The sequence below is a fragment of the Vespula vulgaris genome, chromosome 5 (genome assembly GCF_905475345.1).
Source record: "Vespula vulgaris chromosome 5, iyVesVulg1.1, whole genome shotgun sequence".
NCBI lineage: Eukaryota > Metazoa > Arthropoda > Insecta > Hymenoptera > Vespidae > Vespula > Vespula vulgaris.
The window spans coordinates 5,633,384-5,655,170 of NC_066590.1; the positions used below are offsets into that span (position 1 = coordinate 5,633,384).

General features: G+C 35.7%; 4 protein-coding genes across 12 annotated transcripts in view; 2 read left to right on the forward strand and 2 right to left on the reverse strand.

Annotated features, from left to right (window-relative positions):
* Nucleotides 1-1,043: 1,043 nt before the first annotated feature.
* Nucleotides 1,044-7,610, reverse strand: LOC127064066 (serine/arginine repetitive matrix protein 2-like). Of its 6 annotated transcripts, none has more exons than XM_050994581.1 (14): nt 7,471-7,610; nt 6,256-6,368; nt 5,884-6,002; nt 5,676-5,799; nt 5,348-5,525; nt 4,986-5,246; nt 4,655-4,905; nt 4,448-4,576; nt 2,986-4,073; nt 2,425-2,835; nt 2,090-2,227; nt 1,637-1,825; nt 1,407-1,552; nt 1,044-1,314 (listed from the first exon to the last, which is right to left on the reverse strand). In XM_050994581.1, exons 2-14 carry the CDS (start codon nt 6,322-6,324, stop codon nt 1,199-1,201), a joined length of 3,219 nt encoding a protein of 1,072 aa, XP_050850538.1. In that variant the 5' UTR covers nt 6,325-6,368; nt 7,471-7,610; the 3' UTR covers nt 1,044-1,198. The 6 variants fall into 6 exon arrangements, with proteins under 6 accessions (XP_050850538.1, XP_050850542.1, XP_050850540.1 ...); XM_050994585.1 differs by lacking the exon at nt 7,471-7,610 and adding an exon at nt 7,048-7,171; XM_050994583.1 differs by lacking the exon at nt 7,471-7,610 and adding an exon at nt 6,769-6,901.
* On the forward strand, nt 7,230-11,955 carry LOC127064076 (keratin-associated protein 16-1-like). Of its 3 annotated transcripts, XM_050994603.1 has the most exons (7): nt 7,824-7,906; nt 8,128-8,339; nt 8,506-8,643; nt 8,733-9,033; nt 9,251-9,332; nt 9,627-10,452; nt 11,614-11,955. In XM_050994603.1, exons 3-7 carry the CDS (start codon nt 8,586-8,588, stop codon nt 11,622-11,624), a joined length of 1,278 nt encoding a protein of 425 aa, XP_050850560.1. In that variant the 5' UTR covers nt 7,824-7,906; nt 8,128-8,339; nt 8,506-8,585; the 3' UTR covers nt 11,625-11,955. The 3 variants fall into 3 exon arrangements, with proteins under 3 accessions (XP_050850559.1, XP_050850560.1, XP_050850561.1); XM_050994602.1 differs by lacking the exons at nt 7,824-7,906; nt 8,128-8,339 and adding an exon at nt 7,230-7,378 and having other exon boundaries at nt 11,614-11,954; XM_050994604.1 differs by lacking the exons at nt 7,824-7,906; nt 8,128-8,339 and having other exon boundaries at nt 8,363-8,643; nt 9,627-10,397; nt 11,614-11,954.
* A 1,426-nt stretch (nt 11,956-13,381) lies between these two features.
* Nucleotides 13,382-15,543, forward strand: LOC127063919 (insulin-like growth factor-binding protein-related protein 1). The gene is made up of 4 exons (XM_050994242.1): nt 13,382-13,644; nt 13,991-14,189; nt 14,642-14,945; nt 15,078-15,543. Exons 1-4 carry the CDS (start codon nt 13,397-13,399, stop codon nt 15,245-15,247), a joined length of 921 nt encoding a protein of 306 aa, XP_050850199.1. The 5' UTR covers nt 13,382-13,396; the 3' UTR covers nt 15,248-15,543.
* LOC127063910 (prominin-1-A) overlaps nt 15,484-21,787 on the reverse strand; it is a 29,797-nt gene continuing 23,493 nt past the window's right edge. Inside the window, exons 9-17 of one of the 2 annotated variants that reach the window (XM_050994217.1) lie at nt 19,030-19,200; nt 17,875-17,974; nt 17,395-17,589; nt 17,074-17,296; nt 16,649-16,948; nt 16,424-16,582; nt 16,200-16,333; nt 15,683-15,733; nt 15,484-15,621 (exon numbers count right to left, since the gene is read on the reverse strand). In XM_050994217.1, coding sequence (XP_050850174.1) covers nt 15,600-15,621; nt 15,683-15,733; nt 16,200-16,333; nt 16,424-16,582; nt 16,649-16,948; nt 17,074-17,296; nt 17,395-17,589; nt 17,875-17,974; nt 19,030-19,200 — 1,355 coding nt within the window. In that variant the 3' untranslated portion in view covers nt 15,484-15,599. Of the gene's footprint in view, nt 15,622-15,682; nt 15,734-16,199; nt 16,583-16,648; nt 16,949-17,073; nt 17,297-17,394; nt 17,590-17,874; nt 17,975-19,029; nt 19,201-21,787 lie in introns of both variants that reach the window. The other variant, XM_050994216.1, reaches the window with a different exon arrangement.

Sequence of the window (21,787 nt, forward strand, 5' to 3'; positions counted from 1 at the left end):
TTTGTTTTCGCACGTGAACACTTCGTGCAATGTCTTTCGAATCAAAATCAAACAAGACAAATTAATAAAATACTTATGGACATGAATGCCGAACTATATGATTATTTTATAAGATAATCTGGCAGTAAAAGATATTGATAACAATTTGACGAACTTATAAATGTTCGTAATATCGTTTTCAATGCAATTATCATCAAGAAATCAATTATTTAATAGTCATTAAGTTCCTATATCTTTGTTATTAATAAACATAATTGATTAGAAAACATCGTATACGTCGTTGAAGATATACGTATAAAGATGAATACTTTTACTAGAATTTAACGGAATATTGTACATATTTAATCAACACGTTATAAATAAATGCCGAAGTTAAAATATTAGATTCTATAGATTACAGCTAAAAAAAAGCACATGCAACGAATCAAGGATAATTTTGAATTAAAATATTACTTGGCATTTATTTGAAACGCATAATGAACTCTATGTTTACTTTTAACTGGCTTTCAAAGAAACTTATAAATTATAATCACGATTTATAGGGGTGGATCAATGTAGGAAGTCAAGAAAAATAGGAACTACAACTTCCCAATATAGAATATACAAATGTTAGAAGAAGATTATCGCACATATGTTACGGGCTTATTTTTACACGTCTATTAACATATTAACCTACAAGTGCAAGCTTCGATGTCTGCCAGTTAAAGTAAATTTCTCGCTCCAAAAACGCTCCAAGAAACATGCGCATTTGAAAATAAAAATTGTGTAAGTAAATTATCGTAACATAATTAATAAATTATCTTATGGTATAGCGTCAAAGAATTTTTAGAAGAATCAATATATGCATATAAAATCTATTCCCTCCCCCCTTCATTATATGGATATTTGGATAATTGCGTCTGATATTGAGTCTAACACGCGGATGAATTTAAGCTACATAATTCTTTCATCATCCATCAGTATTGACCACAATCTGAAAGGTTTCTGAAGGTATGCAAAACATGCCTTTTTTCTGTACGGTATGAAAGAAATTACTATGGTGCTTTCATACTTTATCGCAGTTATGTAATTTATGCTACATTTTGCCCGCGAAAGATACGTACTGCTTTATTCGATTATGGTCTTGTATGTCGATAATGCTATCTGCACTATTTTTTTTTTTTTAAATTACATTTATAACTAATAAGCAGTACATATGTCAAACCTTTCGCTTACGTAATTTAGCTTTCGCTTCTTTCAGAAGAAGATCAAATGTGTTATCTTCATTATTTTGTGATAGGCTACTGCCGTTAAGTGAATTACTGGCTAAGCCATCTGTAAAAACAAGAAAATATTTGTGTTAGTGATACTAATTACGCAGTCATATGTCGATTGCAATATTTTTACATGTTTCTGTATTTTCATACCAAGATCTGCATATTTCACTTTGCAAAATGCTCTGCGACCTCCAAAGCATAATTCATATCTAGGTAAAGTTGGATCATCGTTTCCATGTTCTATGGCTTCGTACGCATCATTTTTATATGCGAATATTACGAAACCATAATTGTCGCTACAAATCATTTAATCGTATTATAATTTAGTTATGTTTAATTTACTTCTTATTTTATTTTATAAAAATTAAAATGTTTTATACCCATGTTCACGGAAATGAACACTTGTATCTACAATCGGGCCAAAGGCTTCAAATCTTCTACGTAGGTCGGCTTTGGTAATTCCTTCATCTAAGCATCCAACATAGACTATTCTTCTTTCTTGAAGTTGTCTTTGCTTTTCTCTGTCATACCAATTATCGTATGGTCTTCGATAAGAATTTGGCGGTGATCTAGTAATAATAAAATATAATAATGTCGTACATATTCAACGAGGATTTTTGTATAGGTTGATAAATTAGACTTATTATAGGGCAACTATATATGGTTAAAGAAACTTGCTCCGATAGAATACGAGAATCTATTACGAAATTAATTAATGCGTTCAGAATAAAAATTTTCTCTCTAACTTGATCAGATAAACTCATTACAAATTCAATTTTATTGGTTCTAAAAACCACAACAATATGAAAATTGATTGACAATATGAAATTTACCTCCTCCAGTCTCTGTAGTTGCGGTAATTGTCTGTAGAACGTCGTCTGTGTCTATCGTAACTTCTTTTGCGTTCGCGACTACCCCTTCTTCGACGACTCGACCATTTCTTCTTTCCGAAATTTGAACGGGTGGAAGACCTACAATCACGCGATATTTTCGATTCTTTAACGAATTTTACACGGATCTAGTCAACCCAATCTTTATTATTATTGTACAAACAAATTTTTGGATTTTCCTAACATATTGTTTTAGTTTTAGAAAAAAAATCTACTATTCTCGACAGCAGAGCTTTCTTTGTCATATAATTTTCTTTTTGTCATTAATGTTTATATACCTTGAACAACTGGAGAACTGAGAGGAAGATCTGGATCTTGAGCTTGTCCTTGATCTTGATGATCTAGAACGCGAGCACGAGTATCGCGATCTAGATCTGGAAGTGGATCTCGTATCTGAGCGAGAATGAGATGTCCAACTTGTGCTTGAACTGACTGAACTTCGACGGTGACTTATTCTTCGACGACGAGTATTACTGCGTCTACAAGATCTGCTTCTGCTTCTATTTCTGCTTCTGCTTCGACTTCTATTTTTGTTTCTATTTGTACTCCTGCTTCTACTTTTGCTTCTACTCCTACTCCTAGTGTAGGATCTGCTTTTGCTTTTGCTTCTTGATCTCGATCGACTTGAACTAGAAGTAAGTTTGCGTTTTCTATAAGGCCGATCCTTGTTGTCCTTTATGCGTTTGTTTCTGTAAATCATTAAATCCTTCTTAACTAAACAATAAAATGAATATCTCTTAATTGCAATCTCTTTTTCTTTACTTTGCTAAATGTTAGTTACTAAACATCACGATCTAAGCAATTATTTGGTTGAAATATATATTATATGTGATATTCACCTCTGTTCTTCATTTCTCTCATCAATATCCACTAAAGATTTCGTAGGAAATTCAAACACTGTTTCGTATGTTTGAATTCCCATTTCGCTAGTTGGCGGTTTTTGTTTCACTTTTTCTTCATCCAGATCTGCTTTTGGTTTCAACACTGAAATAATTTCTCTCTCACACCAACTAAGATTTCCAGAGTTATCTTTGATTGGTTCGGTTGTAGTGGACGCATGATGCACATATAATAATGCCATCGGTTGAATGGGTGAATTTGTTCTGCTACTATCACTCCGATTTTGCTCTCTTCTGCTTCTGTATTCAGCTAAATTTAATTTTCTACGAGGAGGCTTTTTCGTTTCTTCTTTTGAAGACTCTTGAGTATTCTGAATTATGATATTCTGTACCTCATCATTCGAGCTATTAGTGGTAGTTACTATACTCTCATTAGGATTAGTAGTAAGAATTGGCTGTACTATGTTTGGTGGCTTTTTTAGTACAGAAACCATTTGCTTGTTAGGTTGTATTGATCTTACATTATTTAATGCATCTTTTCTTAACTGTAAAATGCTTGTAGCTAAAGCTGAGCGTATTTTCATTTCATAAACAGGTGTTGGCTTATTTAAGGGCGCATTCTGAGCTTTTGGTATATTTTCTAACAATAAGTTGCTCGAAGAATGTTTTGAATTTTGTTCCTGTAATTGAGTATCTTTGGGACACTCTTTTATCTGCTTACTTGTTTGTTTTTTAACTCCATTCGTACGTTTACTCTTGCATGATAACTGTTCTTCACTATTGTCACTTATTTCTTCTTCGATTTCTAAACCACTGTCCTTTTTGAAATTCTTATTAACACGACATTCTTCACTCTTTGCAAAATTTTTAGTTTGAGTAACTATTGTTCGGTTTGTAACTGTAGCATGGTAATCAAACTGTTGAGATTTATTGTCTTTGCTTACAGTTTTTTCACTATCACTAGACTGTCTTTCGTATTCACTATTACTGCTCAAATTGTTAATAGTGGAGTTGGAGTTGCTGCAGTAGTCATGATCCAACTGGACTAATCCACCATCAATTGTTCTGGTATTAGCATTATTAGTTACCTAATACAATAGTTTTTACTTAGTGAACATCCTCATTAGGTATTTCAAAATTCACATTTATCAACAGAAGAATTATACAATTTGTACAAGTGCACTAAATTAATAAATATTAATATCTTAAAATAATTTACATATCTGCAATTATACAATAAAAATATTTGCTCATGATTTGTTTGTAATTACATTCAGAAATTTTTTATTATTAATAATCTATACTTCCAAAGATTACACTTAATGCAGATATGTAAATATAATCAATTAAAAGTATTTACAAATTTCAATTAGAAACATAAGATATTGTTAAAAGGTGACATTTTTAAGATAATCCAAATTTGTTTTGTTTTTTTAGAACTGCACTTTCACGTTTAACTTACTATTTTCAAAAGTTTATTTCGTGTTAGTGTAGCAGCAGCATCTTGCATTCGCGTGCCATTACTACGAATTCCCCCTTGAGTACTTGGTATTGCAGGAATTACAGAAATTACTCGCTTTCGTCCTGACGCCTAATATAAAACATAATCTTAATAAGATATTATCAGCTTTATGCAGGAAAGAATGAAAAGATTGTTTTTAGTAATTACCTTTATCCTATCAATCACTTCTTTAGGCAGTGAATCGCGGATATTTTTATGTAAATTCGAAGATTGTGCGGTTGATTTTTCTGGGAGGACAGATAAAGTTTTTTTTATGGACGGGTGTATATTACTTGATTGTATGTACACACTTTGATTTGATTCTGTTGAAACTTTATCACGGCACATTGTTTTTATAGCAGAATTTTCAGATGCTTCAAATTGTTCTAATAAACTTTTTACATCTCCAGCTTCTAAAACTGTAAATTAAAGATTATACACGTTTTCATAAATATTATATTGAATATCTATTAATTATTATAATTATAGATTATATTACCTGGCATTTCATCAGACACTGTTTCAATATCAACGCAATCTTCAGTTTCTGTTTCTTGTTTTACTTTTATTGAAATTTTTTCTTTTGTATTCTTTTTTCTTTTCTTTTGTTTTATAGAAATTTTTTCAGCATTATTGCGTATTTTTTTTGTTATTTTACTTGAACTAGTATTATTTCCATTTGGAGGTTTTTTCTTTTTTATATTTAATTCCGTTTTAGGATTTTTATTACTCTTATCGTTTGTATTATAATTAGCAACTTCTGTGTTGGTATCAATTATACAATATAACAACATTTAAGTAAAAGATCATTAATTTTTAATGTAATCATGTCAACAAATAAAAAGTTAAGAGTAAACATACCTTCATCCTTGATTTTCTCTTCAACATTAGATATATGTTCAATAGCTTCAATATTTTTTTCTTGTATAACTTCATTTTCTGTGATATATGAAGTTGAATTTTCGAGACAAAAATTCTTTTTGTCTGATGCTGTCATATTTAATCCTATAATGTCCATGTATTCTTCCATATCAGATGCCTAAAATAATCTTATTCTAATAAATTTATATACAAAAAATTCAATAATATATCCAATATATTTAATAATATATAGTCGCATAATGCTTGTAGTTAATACGATTAAAATATAATTGATTAGGATATCAGTTAATTTGTTCAAAACACTTGCCTGTAAATATCCGATATGTTCTTGCCAATCAGTGAGAACTTTTGCAAAATCTTCTTTAATATCCATTTTATTGACAACAGAACTAACATCTGATACTGCCAAATCTACTATATTAGCATCATCCCTATAAAAAACAATATCATATAAAAAATTGGTTCTTTTTTAAATAATCTTGTTAATAATTAATGTAGATTTCATTATAACTCACTCTTCTTCATTTCCCCATATACTATCAGAATTGGTAGCATCAAGATGTGTTTCCATATATTCAAAATCATTTTCTACTATATGCATTAACAAGTCTTGAGGATTTTCCATTAAATTATGCTGCAATACAATAATTATGCTAAAGTGTACGAACTATCATTATAAATAAAAGAATAGAACATATGAAAAATATTAACATATGTAAACATTATATTGGAGTAAAGTTTAAAGTTTCTGCATGCATTTTATTTTTCAGAAAAACATTTCTTTGCAAACTAATGCATCTTACAGTTTCTTCAAGTTTAAACGACACATTTTATTAATGGAAGTTATTAATGAAAGGAAAAACATAGGAAAAAACAATAATAATTACCTCGTCCAAAGGTAAGGAAAAATCTGAGAAATGTTCCTCATCGTGGAAATTCAAAAATCCCGTTTCCATGACACGTTCCGGAATTCGTTTTATCACTACCGCGTAATTACAATCTGAAAGAGCAAACACAAAATATTGACAAGAGCATTTGACACAGTATTGGAAAAGGCCGTACGCGCTGTTATTGCAGACCACGCGCTCACTTTAAGGTTATGTCACGATTCCGATGCAACGCGCCACACGAGTAATACGAGCACGGCCACTTAAAAATCACTGTAAACACTCAAGATGTACTCAACGAAAAGTAAGCGTCATGTATATGAATTTATCGAGGAACACGTGGATTTGATGTTCATTTTCGCGCTAGAAATGATAGAATCACGACAAATGCCGAACGTCGATGAAACACGCGGTACCGTTACTCTTTCCGGCAAAATCCGCGTGTAATCGTGCATCTCCGCACACGTTTCGCGAGGCTATTGACATGGAACTAACGAGGGAAAAGAATCTTACTGTTAACGTAGGACGTAACACCAAACGAACGAGAGAACTCTGCACATTTATAGTAAAATTACAGATGCAAGGAATACGCAAGCAAATATTTGGGAGTCGAAAGTGGACGCTTTGCTCGAAAATTCACTCTCGCCGCTTTCTTAACAGAGGGAATACATGGAGGCGTTCACGTCTAGATATGCGTGTGTGAGTATTTGCGCTACACAGTGGAAAAAGAAAATTCACAAAAACATGTATACACCCGAAGAGAGAGAGAGAGAGAAAGATACACATACGCACACACAAACACATCTATAAGTAAAGGTGTCGCGTACAATCAGCAAGACGCCACGCCTCCACGAACCGAAGCTGAACGGTTGGAAGCCGAAGTGACCGCTCGACCGTCGTATTTTTTGAACGTAAGAAGGACAGACAAAGATAAGGAATATCCTGTTTGCGAAGAAAGAAATGGCGGACGATCCTTATACTCGGAAACGAGATGTTATATTTATTATATAGAAAGGTATCGCAAATCGGCGAATGCGGCATGTGCCAGAGAACACGAGGAGCGCCGCCTGCCAACACGACCTGCCGCCCGCTGCGCACCTACATATTTAGCCTGGAATCCTCGGTATAAATAACACGTGTTCACGTAACGACCCGTTTAACACACGACGCATCGACGAACAGCGACTTTTGTCGAAACACTTCGAGATTACTTACGCTCAAATACATACACCTCACAACGCACGACTCTTTCGCTATGTGTACACTGTCACATGTGATCGTTTAATCACGTTCTCGACACGACGCACCGCTTTTTCCCCTCTTATAGTCTATAGCCTTGCGCAGAAACGTCTCAGCGCAACGCGCACGCATATAATAAACTACTATTCGCATCGCACGTAGCTATGACCTGCAGCCTTCCTCCCTCTCTTTCCCTTTCTCCGGTCACACTTTCCCTCTCTTTCTCCGTTTCTTTGTATGAGTGCGTCATCGTATCGTTCTTCTACTGCGCATGCGTACCTACCTTCGCGCCTCCAACGATGGTAGGAATTATTTAGTAAATTTATTTCCTATTTTTTATTGCGTTGTTTATGTTGATACGAATTACAGACATAATCGTCATAATCTTTATGTTTTTCATTATCAAGGAAAGGTAAGGAACGAACAGGTAATATATTCTAAGTTCAACTTTTTAGGAAAAAACATGTTTCTGTTATTCTCTCTCTCTCTCTCTATTTTCTCTTTTTGTTGTTACACGCGTAGATTGTTATCCTTACATCGATAACCTTTGTATTTACGCGCGTATAGTAAGGTTAATTATTCGAATCGTCAATTCAATTCTTACTTTTATTGAAATTTTAATAATTCTTACAGAAATAATGTTTATGAAGAAGAAAGTAATGGATTGCGAGGATATTCTAAGGAATTTTTTCGAAATTTCTCTTTTATTCAGCAGACTTATCTTTCGAAAACAGCTTTGTTGTTTACTTAGATAATTTTAGTTGGATGACCTCATTTGTAGATATCTGTTGGATTTTATTTTTTTCAATATTGTTTACGGTAACTAAAGAGGGTTGGTTTCTACGGTAACTATATGTCAATCAAAAACAATGTGGTTAAGAGCATGAGTCACTCTATTCTCATTGCTATCATTATCATTCATTTTCCATCGGATAACCGAAGCAAACAAAGTGACAATAGGTATTTCGAAAATGTAAACCAAATATTATATATCTGATATATTTCTAATAGACCATCATAAAGAAAAAACTTGGCTCTAAATGGCATCACATCGTGATCTATATTTGATCACAAGTTGAATCTTCAACGTTATGTCCTGTTGCGAGGGAGTCGATGGTATCGAACGTTCTCCTGGCACTGGTTGTTGTGGTAAATATTTAAATGAATTAAATTAAAAAAGAAGAAGTAATCGTTATTTTGTATAAATATACAAATGAAATGAATCGATGAAATATTAGGAACAAAGTGTACAGCCGGATCAAGTGGATGTCTCGCTTCAGAATCTCGTATTCGTTCTTGCCAATGTCAAAATAACGTCGGTTGTTTGGATCGTAATGATTGTGGTGGATTTCGTCCTAGCGGTACTGCAGCTACCGGCGCATGTCCAGGACCGTGTCAATGCTTAGAAGAGGAGATTTGGAATAGTAACGTTCCACCTAAGCCGAACTGCGAGTGGTTAAGCAACTTCTCCGAGCTCCGACGGCAGTGGAGCAATCATGCTCGTCAACAGAACTGCAAGTGTTGCAACTGTCGATCATGGTAGGTAATACTGTGTGAAAACGAAGAGATAATTCAATTTGCAATTAACTTTGGAAGCAAATGGAGAAAATTGTTTCGTCGATCGACACGTTAATTAGATAAATGATATAGATAAAGGATGTCGAACGGTAAGGATCGAACTAAAGATCGTCTGTTATTTTTTTCATTATTTTTTATTCGTAATTTCATTATATACTTGGTTCGATTCGATTCGCAGTAGAATTGCCGCCCCCTGTCGACCGTGCTTACCGACAACGCTTTGCACTTCCGGCTTCGTCGTACCTTCATCGGACTGTCAGGTATACCGAGGTAGAAGCACGTCGAACGGACCAGATTCCTTTCACTAAAGCGAGTCAAGGCAAACTTACTTCGCAGCAACGATGAGAATAGGGTGGAAACGAGATAATGCGAAAGTACCAAGTAGAAGTACCAAATGTGTGGTAATGCAGGAAACGAGGTAAAACAGGATTATTCTCATTAGGGAGAATTATCCATCGTTGCTTCGAAGTTCGAGCGAGTTGCTCGCGCATATCGTATGTAGATAGAGTTAAATAAGTAGGAAATCACGAACGTCTCTTTCTCACTGTCGTTAGGATTATTGCGAGGATCATCGTTTAGCCGGTGGTGCAAGCGATAAAAGAGATTTAAGTCCAGTGGAATCAACGTCCTCGAGGGAGTCTCGTAATCTTCGAAGAGAAGTCGGAGGTGGTTGCCCGCCACCAGGATGCGGTCGATCCTGCCAAACGGCACGCTGTCGATCACCAAGTACGGATCGTTCCTCCTCGTGCTCTTGGTGTCCTACGTCCGTCCCGCGTCCTTCTTCTCCATGTAGACCATCGACTCTTTGTCAACCCTGTGCTCCCTCCCCAAAGTCCATCTTAAAAAAGCGAAGTTGTTGTCAGTGCACGACTGGTTATTGCATGTGTCAACCGATGCCACGAAACTGTAATTGTCCTCCTCCGATCCAAATTGATGCTCGAGCAGAACGAGATTGCACTTGCGACTGTTCTTCCTCTCCGGAATGTGCATGTCCACCGAGCGAACGAAGATTTCCTAGAACAATGGTGAAATGTCCCAACGCCAGATTATGTTGTCCATTGCCGCGATTACCACCCGGTCCAAAGTGTCACTGCGATCGCTGTCAACCCTGTTTACCGCCACCTTGTGATCCCTGCACTTCCAGCATCTGTCGGAATATCATTCCAAGAGCGAATCCCTGTTGTCCGAGTTCACCGTGTCCACCGCGTTCCCCTTGCCGTCCTAAATCTCCTGATCTTCAACCTTGCCGCTCGCCATCGCCTTGCCGTAAAGCAACGCAACGATATTGTCTCGGAAGGAATTCTTGTCGCGATGATACTTACAACGTATGTCCACGTGATGCGAATGATAGACGGTCGTCGGCAACCTGCGGAGGAACAGGTCAGTCTTCGACGATTCGTCGTAGACGGGCAGGCGGTGATACGTGTGAAGAAATGATCGCAACGAAATTTAAGGACGAATGTTCGAGCACGAACGATTGTGAGGCTGAATCGCGAAATCCTTTCTTGTCGGGATACTGTGAGAAAGTCGACAATACAGAATACGAACGCGAGGGTGGGGGGTGTTCGTGTCAGGTGGATTTGCTTGATTGTCGTCGACGTATCGACAGGTCTGACGAAATCCGATCGGACAGTGCTTTCAATCATACTTCCAGCTTGAATGCGGTTAGTTGCTCTGCTTATCAACGTCGCGGCAAATCCGATCAAGTGAGATTTGATATCGATTGCGATTATTCTCGTGAATTAGCTTCGATCGATGATTCATCTTGTCATCGCCGTTATCATCGTGATCCAAAAAGTACGTGTGATTCTTCTTACACGAAATCCTTTCAGGATCGTTTACAATGTCGTTGCGGTCGGGATAAGATCGGATGCGATCTTTTCTGCGATTATTGTTGTTCTCTCGACACGGTGGGTTTTAAGGATGAACCACGATGTCGTTGCGCACCCGATGGGAAAGGTTGCGATAAAACGTGCAATTATTGTTGTGCGTTTAACGATTCCGACGTGATTATTGTCGACGATGTTTCGGCCGTGAAAGACGATCGGAAAAATGTTTCAAATGTTACCTCGGACGGTGATCATAATCGATGAATGGAAAGCAATAGCGAGGGTGCAATAAAGAAACCGTTTAATGTCGCTTCGTGAATCTTGTTGCCGTTGCACATATACGCGTAAATATATTTTCATCCATTTCCGGACAATATTGATCATTTGATATTTTTATATACATGAAGCTTATTTATTCAGATATTCTCGACAAAAATTATTATTACGCACGTAGACGTGTATCTCTAACGAGACTATACATATAAACACTGTCCGTGAATGGATTAAAGAACGTGCAAGGAGTGAACTGTGCATCGATTTAAAGATAGTTGAAATTAAAGTTTGTCACAGAAAAAAGTTGAATCGATTGATTTTAATTTGAAAAGTCTTCCGCATTGCGATGCATTGCATTTAAAAGACGTGCAGACTCGTCCTTGCACGCGCTAGAGTGAGATAGACATTTACTTGTATCCTTGTCTGTGTCTCACCAAAGGGCCAATGTGACACGTGGTGTGGTGGGTCCGGTAGGTGGAGATAACACGATGACGCTAACATGGAACACAAGCGCACAGACCTGTCGGTGCAAATGGAAGAATGGAGACGTGTCCTGCAAGGACATCTTCTCTTACATCGGAGCCATCGGTCATTCTGCTCTTTCACCTGGTCCACTTACCCTTCTATCCTTTGTCCTACTAATCTTCCTTGCCCTTACCTGGTCCTCCGGATTAACCCTTTATCACCGTTATTTTTTCCCGAAAAAATTATGTATAAAATATTTCGGTCGATGATTAAACGATACTTCGAAACACAATGAAACGTTGTTCTGTCTTATAATATTTTTTATATATTTAATTTCTTTTTTTTAATGATATTTTTTTTGTAAAAGAAAGAAATATGATATATCGTTCGAACACGTCACTGAAAAAAATGTAGAAAAAACGTGAGACCATGTTATGTAGTGTGAATGATCATAGGAATGAAAATGTTACAAAGAAAATGTTGCGTATCTTCTGAAAAACAGAAAAATAACTTTCAAGAAAATATATTAGTTCTAATCGTAGAAACGAAAAAATAATACACAACTTTCGAGTATTATTTTTCTTAAGAGGAAAATATTTTAGGATATAATTTTAGTGTATATCCCGTCACTTTCTAATTCTGCTTGGTACTTGTGTATTTGGTATACAAAAGAACCTAATCTTTTGTTAAGACCTACTCTTTATTTATCCGTCCAAAACATAGCTTGTAGGGATTATTGCGATTAAAATCTCTTTACGGTCTTAAACCTTCTTATTTTTCCAGATATCTCGGCCATAAATTTATCGTCTAACAGTTCGATTGATGAATCCGTAGAACGTCAGGAAAGTGTGCATTGTGAAGCCGAGTACCTGCTATATATAAATAGGTATTCATGGAAAGGTTAGTTTGAGGATCTGGATAGTTTAATGGTTAAAAGCAATTCCGATTTAAATCCGAAAGCCTACCTTTTTTTTTGTAAAACCTAAAATAACAAATTTTAAATGTCTTACAGCCACTTCTCTGCTTTTAATGAATTTACTAAGCTCGGTCCTAATTGTAAGATTCTAACTCTTGGTCAAAATTATTTTCGCTCACACAATGAGTGATGTACATTCAAACAGTTATTACTGAGAAACTATTTCTTTTGCATATTTCTCGTCTGTTTATATTTCACATACACAAGGTATAAGAATGAACGCAATAAAATAATTTAATAGAGTTTCCTTTTTAAGCAACAGATGTTCGGTCATGCCAGGAATTTCCCAATGTATGATTATAATGGTAATATGTCTTTGCAAGGCAATATCCTGAACTTCGACCACTAAAAGTTAAATTACCTACCGCGCAGGTCCTTTTCTATTGTTTCGTTGTAACAACTTGATCGATGCACAGGACATACTGTAATTAGAACACAAAGTGCCAGTTTTGGAATAATGGATTAACTGTAACCGCTGCAAGAACGATTCTAGTATATCTTCAAGCTAGCATTATTCGTGACATAGGCATTTTGATTATGGACAATGACAAGGAATATTGGAATAATAATTCAAATTCCGATGTTGTAGTTTCTACTAAAATAAGAAGAATCTTCCATTCCTAATTTCCGTTTTAATGCGTAATTGAAATTCTATAAAAGTAAAAATGTTAGGAATTAAAAATATCTGAAGGCTCGTTTCGTTTGACACAATTATTTTGTCATTTAATTGCGTCAACCGCGAGAAGAACTTCACACCTCCCTCTACTTTCATCTTATCGAGATGACGCGCTATCATGATCATGCATCAGTCGTCGAAATGACGCGTAACGGAGCGTTTCCATATTCATCTTCGTCTTCCTTCTCTTGCTTCTTGCTACTCCTTGCGACGTTACCTTCGCATCAAGAAGTTCGCGCTTCGGTTACTTTCGACTTAAGTCCTTTACTTTTTGGAGCGTTGGTAAAGGATTCAAAGTCGCACGAATCAAAAGATATCAAATTACCGGGTTGCATAGAGTGCGGAGAGTACAGGTAATATACATGTGTATATGTAGGTATATGCTTGGAAAACGATACATTTGATGTTTTGTTAAAATCGAGTAAGTCTGTTTACATGTTGTTACTCCGCAGCAGTATTAGCGTTAGTTAGATTATTATTAGAATTAAAGTAAGGGATTAAAGAGAGCGAATTTTCCGAATCTCGACTTTATCTTTGATTTTAAATATTTTTCTTGAGATCTTGTTCTTTTGCATGATCCTTTTTTTCTTGATGATGAAAAATGTAAGGATATATTTAAAAAATATTAATTCGAATTAATGTGGCAGAATTACAGAAAAAGGATTTTTTGTTCTATAGTGAATTTATATGCATATACAGATGTCCGGAAAATCCGTCAAAGTGCCTCTTGGGCTCCGTATCGGATCCTTGTGGATGCTGCAAAGCTGGCGTGTGCGCTCGTCTTGGCGGAGAGCCCTGTTGGAATTCGAGTATCCCGGAACTTAACGCTAACAGCCGTAAGGATGGCCTCTGTGCGAGGAATTATTTTTGCCAATTACGTTCCGATCTTCAGGAAGAGGTATAGCTTTCATTTGCATCGCCTGCTTCTTATAATTGCTTTGATTATTTGTACGGTGATTATACGATTATACGGTTAATTTTGTAATTTTTTTGAAATTTAAAAGCGGAAAACGATCACGATATTGCACAATAAACCTGCGATATTAATGCGAGTTGTCTACCTACGTTAATGTTAATTCAACGAACTTATCTGATCCATCCTCGCGAGTGAAAGTAATCTCGTCTTGTTGCGTTTCGTGGGCGTCGAATGTAGTATCTCGTGCAATCAAATAATCAAGCAGATCGGATATAATTCGATATAATATAAGAGATCTCGCGCAATCAAATAATTAAGTAGATTGGATACAATGAGAGAGAAAAGCTTTTGTTAGTTTCTTATCGTACAGTCTTTGATTTTTCATCGATTTCCTTCAAACGTTGTATTACATACGATTTTTTCATTTGATTTAGGACGAAGCGGAAGCGATCTGTATCTGCATGGAGCAGACACCAGCATGCGGTAGCGACGAAGTGACTTATGAAACACCGTGCGCCCTTCACGAGGAAGCGATGAAGCTCAAGAATCATTTGTCTTTGAAATTACAGCATCTTGGCCCTTGCCAAACTCGACCATGGATCGTTTCCTACTCGGAACATGTCGTCTCGAGTGTCGGCCAGCGTGTTCTTCTTGCTTGCGAAACTAAAGGTTTTCCAGTACCTGATATTTTCTGGGAATTTCATTCTCCTGATGGAAAAAGGGTTCTCAAACTAACAGGTAAACAATAATCATAATTTTTGTTTGTTCGAAAAGTATGCGTACTTTACGAGATAAAGAAGATAAAAAGTTGATTTAGAAAGTAGATATTTTTCTCATTTTCTTTCTTATTTTTATGACTTGGGTTTAAAGGTGAAGAACACGTCATCACCGTACAAAGTGATCAAGATTCGAAATCTTTGACGAGAACGTCTTGGCTTCAACTGCCACGACTGACTAAAGAACACGTTGGGACGTATCATTGCATTGCAAATAATTCGATAGGGCAGGCAGGCGCAGCTTCCTTCGTATCGATGGTTTAAGGTCCTGATTACATTCCGTAGAAAAAGTGAGTTCGATCGTGGTGGAAAGTGGAAAACGGATTAGAATGGAATTAAGGGAAAAGGAAAAACATTAATCACGCTCGTCTGGAAGAAATCGTATTAAGTATTTTTTTTTCGATCGTGCAAATGGTCGAAGCAAATGTTTAAAAAAATGAAACAATCCTTCATAGGTATTGCTTTACACATTTACACCACAACAACGTTGCATTTTTATGACCCGACTATTATTTATTTGTCGGGTTCAGGAATATATAAATAAATATTATCTAATGTCAGCAGCATTTTTAAAATCGAAGTCATCGTATCCTTATTGTTAAACATTTTGCGCTCGTCACCATCCTTCTTGCGACGTCCTGAAAGATTTAATCAGGATTAATGTTGCGAATAAGATTTCGATTGTAATTAGATACTTACTCTGGACTTTGCCATGTCGCACGGTCCATCACTACAGTTTCTGGACTTTCTCTGGATAAAAAGTAAATTACAATGTGTAAAAATACGTAATCTTTAAAATGTTTTATCTTTGATTAGCGGATTTTTTTTAGCATGGTTTACAAACAAATTTGAGATATTAGTCTTCGATTGTTATTAATATTTTTAAAGCTTCATAAAAATCGAAGAGTAACACCTTGGTTCGTCGAACATGTTAAAATTATTCAATAATAGATGCTATCGAAGCTTACTCGATAACCTCGAACTACTTGATTTTGTTTAATTTGTTCAGCGGTTTTGGGTGCTCGAGATCGATCAAAAGCTACCGTAATATATACTCGCTAGCTTGTAGAATATATGCTACGTTAGAGAGATCGAATGAAGCAAAAGGAGTAGAGGATAAAACAATCGATGTTTTCACGAGACGACAAAAAGCAGTTGGGTTGGCTGTGCATAAAGGCAACTTCTGCGTGACAGTATATAACGAAGTGAAACTAACGATCTCATCGATAATAAAGACGTATCCTTCTTCGAAAACGATGGTCTTCGATATACCAAAGACAAAATATGAGCAATTGGTGTACTGACCATCATAATAAGTGCACTTATCAACGTAGCAAACCAGAATCCATTCTGAAAAAAAAAAAATAAAGAACAGTAAAGTACCTTCGTACGAAGAAGACAAAATATTCCATAGTTTCGATATCTATAATAGTGACGTACTAAAGGGCCTAAAATGTGATTACACAAAAGAAGCCTCATTCCTTTTAATATTTCCCATAATGGCCGACATTTGGAAACTCCACTATCCATCTCCGATATTACATGAGTTCTCCATTGATCTAAATAATTATTTAATCGATTTATAAATGCCTTTCCTTTCTGAAAACAAATAGAAAATATTGTTTCGATTAAGAAAGTAGGAAATAAGGAAGATTGTTTACTTACTAATTGAGCGATTTTATCTCCCTGATTATCAATATAGTATTGAATCGTTTTTAAATGTGAAATGGATTGGTTGACTTGTCGCATAAGTGGTAGCAGTTGTAATTCTAATATGGCTATTTGATAAACCAGATTATCTTGTAGCTTCATCAGTGGCTTCACTCTTTGCGACGTAAGGTCTCTCATATTAGAGCCGATAATTTGTAAATCTCGGGCGACGCTTCTATCGCTAAGTTGACGAGCTATGCTATCCAATTGATCGGATAAAGCGTTTGGATCCTTGCTTAAAATCGGTCCTTGTATCTGTTACAACGTAAACGTATATCATTTCACTAGATTTGCTTAATCGATTGTTCGACTTCCTACGTGACGTTTTTACTGTTTTTTTTTGGGAAACGACGATTAAGAAGTTATTAAATTTAGCATACCATAATTCTATGTTCCGTAAGATTTGGTCCACAAGCGTATAGAAGATTCTGAAGTCGTTGTTGCAAGGTAGGTGTTAATATCTTGAGACCCTTTAAGTCGACTTTTAATTTTGACTTTGCTTTGGACATATCGGTCCACATCCAGTGTTCCGTAAGTTGCTCTAATTGCATCGTACGATCAAGTCGAAACGCAGGATATGCTGCTTCGTTCTTTTCACACTTTCTATAGAACGACGGAATATTTAATATTTATTTTTACACAAGAGTTTTTCTCTTTAGAAAGTAGATCGTATTTCGTTTCATTAAGATCACGTAACTCACTCGAACATATCCTTCAAAGACACGCTCAATCTTTTTCCGAGAAAGGTTCGAGTTTCCAAAACGGCCTCTAACGTACGATATTCAGGATCGTAAAGTGGTCGGCAGAGTAACATCTCAATGTGACCAGATAAGGCTAATCCTGCTACGAATATCGCCCATAAAGCGATCGAAATGAAGCAGCTCGTAAATACAGTACTGAAATCCGATAGAAAGTTCTCTTAGCGATCTAGTCTCTAATAGTTAAGATAAAGCAAAGTATTGTTAAGGGGCATTTATATCGTTATAAAATTTTTTTCTTATAAATTTATTTTTTTCGTTAATATCGCCCATCGAATCTTTTTATTAGTGAGTACATTACTTTTCTATATGTCTCTTGGAAAATTTTCTATTTAGGATTTTTTTTATTGCACTTAAAAATTTAACAAAAGTAATAACATCGAATTGATGTACCTGAAAAATTTTATTTCTATATGTACTTACCACAAGAGGGTCGGTCGCACTTTACCCTCGGACGATCCACAATGGCAACGAAGAGCTCCGAGTAATAATAGCCAGATGGGTAAAATACAGAGAAAAGTACCTGTCCGACAAAATCGAAGGACGGTTATTATTTTCATAGCTGTGTTCGACATCAGACATTCACCTCCTACGCAATATTTTATCGTGAAACGTTTGACGTTACATCCGGAGGAATAATTTCTTTCTTACGTGAGATTCACGTTCATTTCCATTGAGAAAGGACGACTCCACGTGTGCTTCTCATAAAATAGGCCGTGCGAATTTTCTTCGAGAAAATAGATTTATTCTAGAGAATTATAATTAAACATATGATGCTCAAGAAAATAAAGAAAATTAATTTTTTTTTAACGATAAACAATGGTATCCTTTCGTTTTTTGTCTCTTGGATAAATAAGCAATAAATTTTGTTTTACCGTTGTTATTCTTATTGTAACTCTGTTATTGTAACTGTTTTTTTCTTGTGACGTTTTTGATAGTTTGGTAGTAGTAAATGGAGAAGTTGAACGAGTGAAAGACCGAGAAAATAGAAAAGTGGACCGTGGTACAGAATGAAATTGAATCCTGCCCGAGTCAGAAGTACGTCGGTAACTTTAACAGTTGCCAAGGTTCACGTGGGCGTTCTTAAGTGTGGGATAAATCAGTGTGTAGTGGCGTATATTCTGAAGGGTGCTTCGAGGGTGACAAAACTTATTTCTGAGGAATGAAGGATTTAGCTTGTTCGATTCGACGGAGAAACTTTGAAATTGGTTTATTCGTCATAATGTTGCTTCGATTTGTCGTCTTAGACGTACGATTCTTAGGGACTTGGAATTTCATAAAAATATCTACGACGTTGGTAATGGTAAAAGAAAAATGAGCCACGACAAGTGGCTAGTGTGAAATGTAAATGTGATTTTTAAAGAATAAAGGTAGAACCTTTTCTTTCTTTTTATTGTACGAACGGCTCAACTTTGGGCCTTTTGGTAGGTACATACTTTTCCCAGGAAAATAGTAAATCTCTTTTGTGAGGGAAACGCAAGGAGAAAAGTAGGTAGTATTTTATGCGACTCAGTTGTGATATCGTTTCAAGGATAAAAATTTGTAGGGAAATTTAACGGAATATGTACAGTTACGTACCGAGACCAACGAGCCACCTAATCTGCTCGAACGCGATGACGTAGGGTATCGCATAATCCGCGATATTCCTTGCAGATTTGAGCTGTTTCGAAAGTTCCGTGCTACTCGCTTCCATGTTCCGTGTCTTTTGGAAAATCCTGGCACGTGCACTGCTGATCTCACGGCGAATCTCTGTCGACAAAATATCATAGAAATTTTCCCTTTTTTTCAAATTACGATGAATTTCTCCTTCCTGTTACTTATCAATTTTCTTTTATTTTCTTTAATTCCACATTAATAATTAAAAAAAAAAACAAATATCATTAATTTCCCACTAATGCTAATATTCAATTTTTCAATGATTAGCGATTACGTTTCTTCAATTAAAAAACTCACAAACTTTATGATCGTAGCTCATTATTTCTGGGTTGCATTCATCGTGCTTGAAAAGGAACGTAGGGATCGAGAAAGGCGAGGTGCCATTGTGTTAAAGGAAGAGCAATAAAAATAACGTGACTGGTCATGCGTTCTTTACTTCAACCGTATTTCACAGTCTCAATAAGGAGAAGAGGCCGTTAGTCGGTAATTTTCTCGAAGCTTCGTAGATTTATTAAGACGATCAAGCACAGAAGGTGAATAATAAACGACGAATTACGCCGTTCCGCGGGTGTCATTGTTCTCTTCGAGCAAAGCTCGAGATCCTCGAGCTTGGTGTACTTCCTATACCGAGAACGTAATGGACGGCCGACCTCGAATATCTCGAAAGCCTTTTCTTCTTCTTTTTTTTTTTTGTTTTTGTTACCCATCATCTTTATCTTTAGGGTTAATAGGACACGATATGGATTTCGCATTAGATGGTGGGGTGTCACCGTCACCTCTCTATTACTCCCGATTTAAGTAGAAGAGAAAGAACGAGAGTGAAAAAGAAAGAGAGAGAGAGAGAAAGAAAGAGAAAAAGGAAAAGTCGTTGAATCCAGATTGGATGATACCACGGAAAGAACCGAAAGAAGAGTCAGTCGATGTACAGGTCCACGAAACAGTGAGACACCAGCAACCGTCAACATTGTCCTCCCACGGCATCAATCACCGATCCCCATCGGCGAAGTTTGAACGGATGCCACCATGGGGGAGTTCAACCGTATACGATCTTCGCGAGAAACGAGACGCTGTTTGCTCCGGGCATTTACCACGTTTCGTTTGTCTATTGAGGGTGGATATCTCCTTCTCTTCATCTCTGTCTTTCTCTCCTTTTTCTTTCTTTTTTTATTACGTCTTCTTCTTTTTCTTCTTCTTCTTCTTCTTCTTTTTCCTTCTTCTTCTTTTTCTTTTTCTTTTTCTTCTTTTTCCTCTTCTTCTTCTCCTTCATGGTTTTACTCCCATTATTGTGCGGCGAGAAACGCTGACTCTTCCTCTTGAAAACGAAATAGCGAAAGCGTTCTTTTTTATTTTGGTTTTTATTATTTTCTTTTTTTTCAGGAAAATGCTTGATAAGATTTGTAGGAGTCTTAAGAAGGAATCTTTTACCGATGGTATCTTCATTTATACGTATTCGACCGATCGAATTCTTTCGTTCTTTCTTTTCTTTCTTTTCAACAAAAAATACGGCAAAGCGGAAAATGGTGATACGATTTACTTTTATTTTCAGATTATTCGACATTCCAGCGAGAACTCGAAATGGTGTACTTATTAGCTGAGAAAAAGTACGGACTCGAGAGTAATATCCTCATTAGAAAAATCTACCAAAATTTACTTTTTAGGATGAGAGAAAGTTGTTGATTCTTTCTTTAGACAAGATTTTTCCCTACCTACTTTTTAGAGTAAGACTGTGAAATATGTGAGGTGTTGCACCAAAGAACGAAGAATAAGGGTGCGGAAGTCGAGATTTACCGATGTTCGCTACAGTTTAATCGCAGCAAATGTGCTTTACGATACTTTCACGTAGTCTTGTCATTTGTTTTCTTTTTTCTTTTTCCGTTTTTTCCTTCTCTCTTATACCATAGTCGTTGTTTGTAAGCAATAGGTCAACTAATCGGTTCTTTTTTGAAATAAGTAGAAAGGGAGTGAAATTGCAAATGGAAATTTAGTTTTTGTTAGGAATAGGAGATTGATGTAAATTCGATAAAACCTTTGTTTCTCTAATAATTTAAATCGATTGTTGTACGTATTATCGGAATGTTAAAAAATTAATTATAGGTATTACAATTCAAAAAGATACCAAAGTTGGTGGTCAAATTTTTATCCGCATTATTCCTTTATCGTCAATAAGTATATAATAAAAATAGGATAATACGTTCTTAAGAAGAAAGAGCATGGAAAAGCTGAAACGACTCGTAAAATTCTATAAACGATTGAAATATCGTATCTTTCCTTTCGATTTATTGGTCTGCAGTGAAATTTCGTGTAATTGTTCGGTGATCCGTTTTTATAATCTTTTTTGATTAACGTTCATTTAAAGCGTTTTATTCTTGTATTGATTCGTGATAATCGTATTAATATTTTTATCCCAAAAAGTATTTTAGAAAATAATTTCGATTTCGAGCACACGTAAGAGGAATACATAGTACAATGTAACACGCTTTGAGGTTCATAATGTAAATACATATTGTAGATTTTCAAAAATCTATCTATTACATGATTGACAAATAACACATGATTGTATTCTACCATATTTGATTATTCTTTTTAATTATTTTGTTATTCCAAACAGTTGATTTATATAAAATATTTCGATTTCATGGTAGTTACTCGCGTTAATCTCTCGTTTTATCTTTGGTAAAGT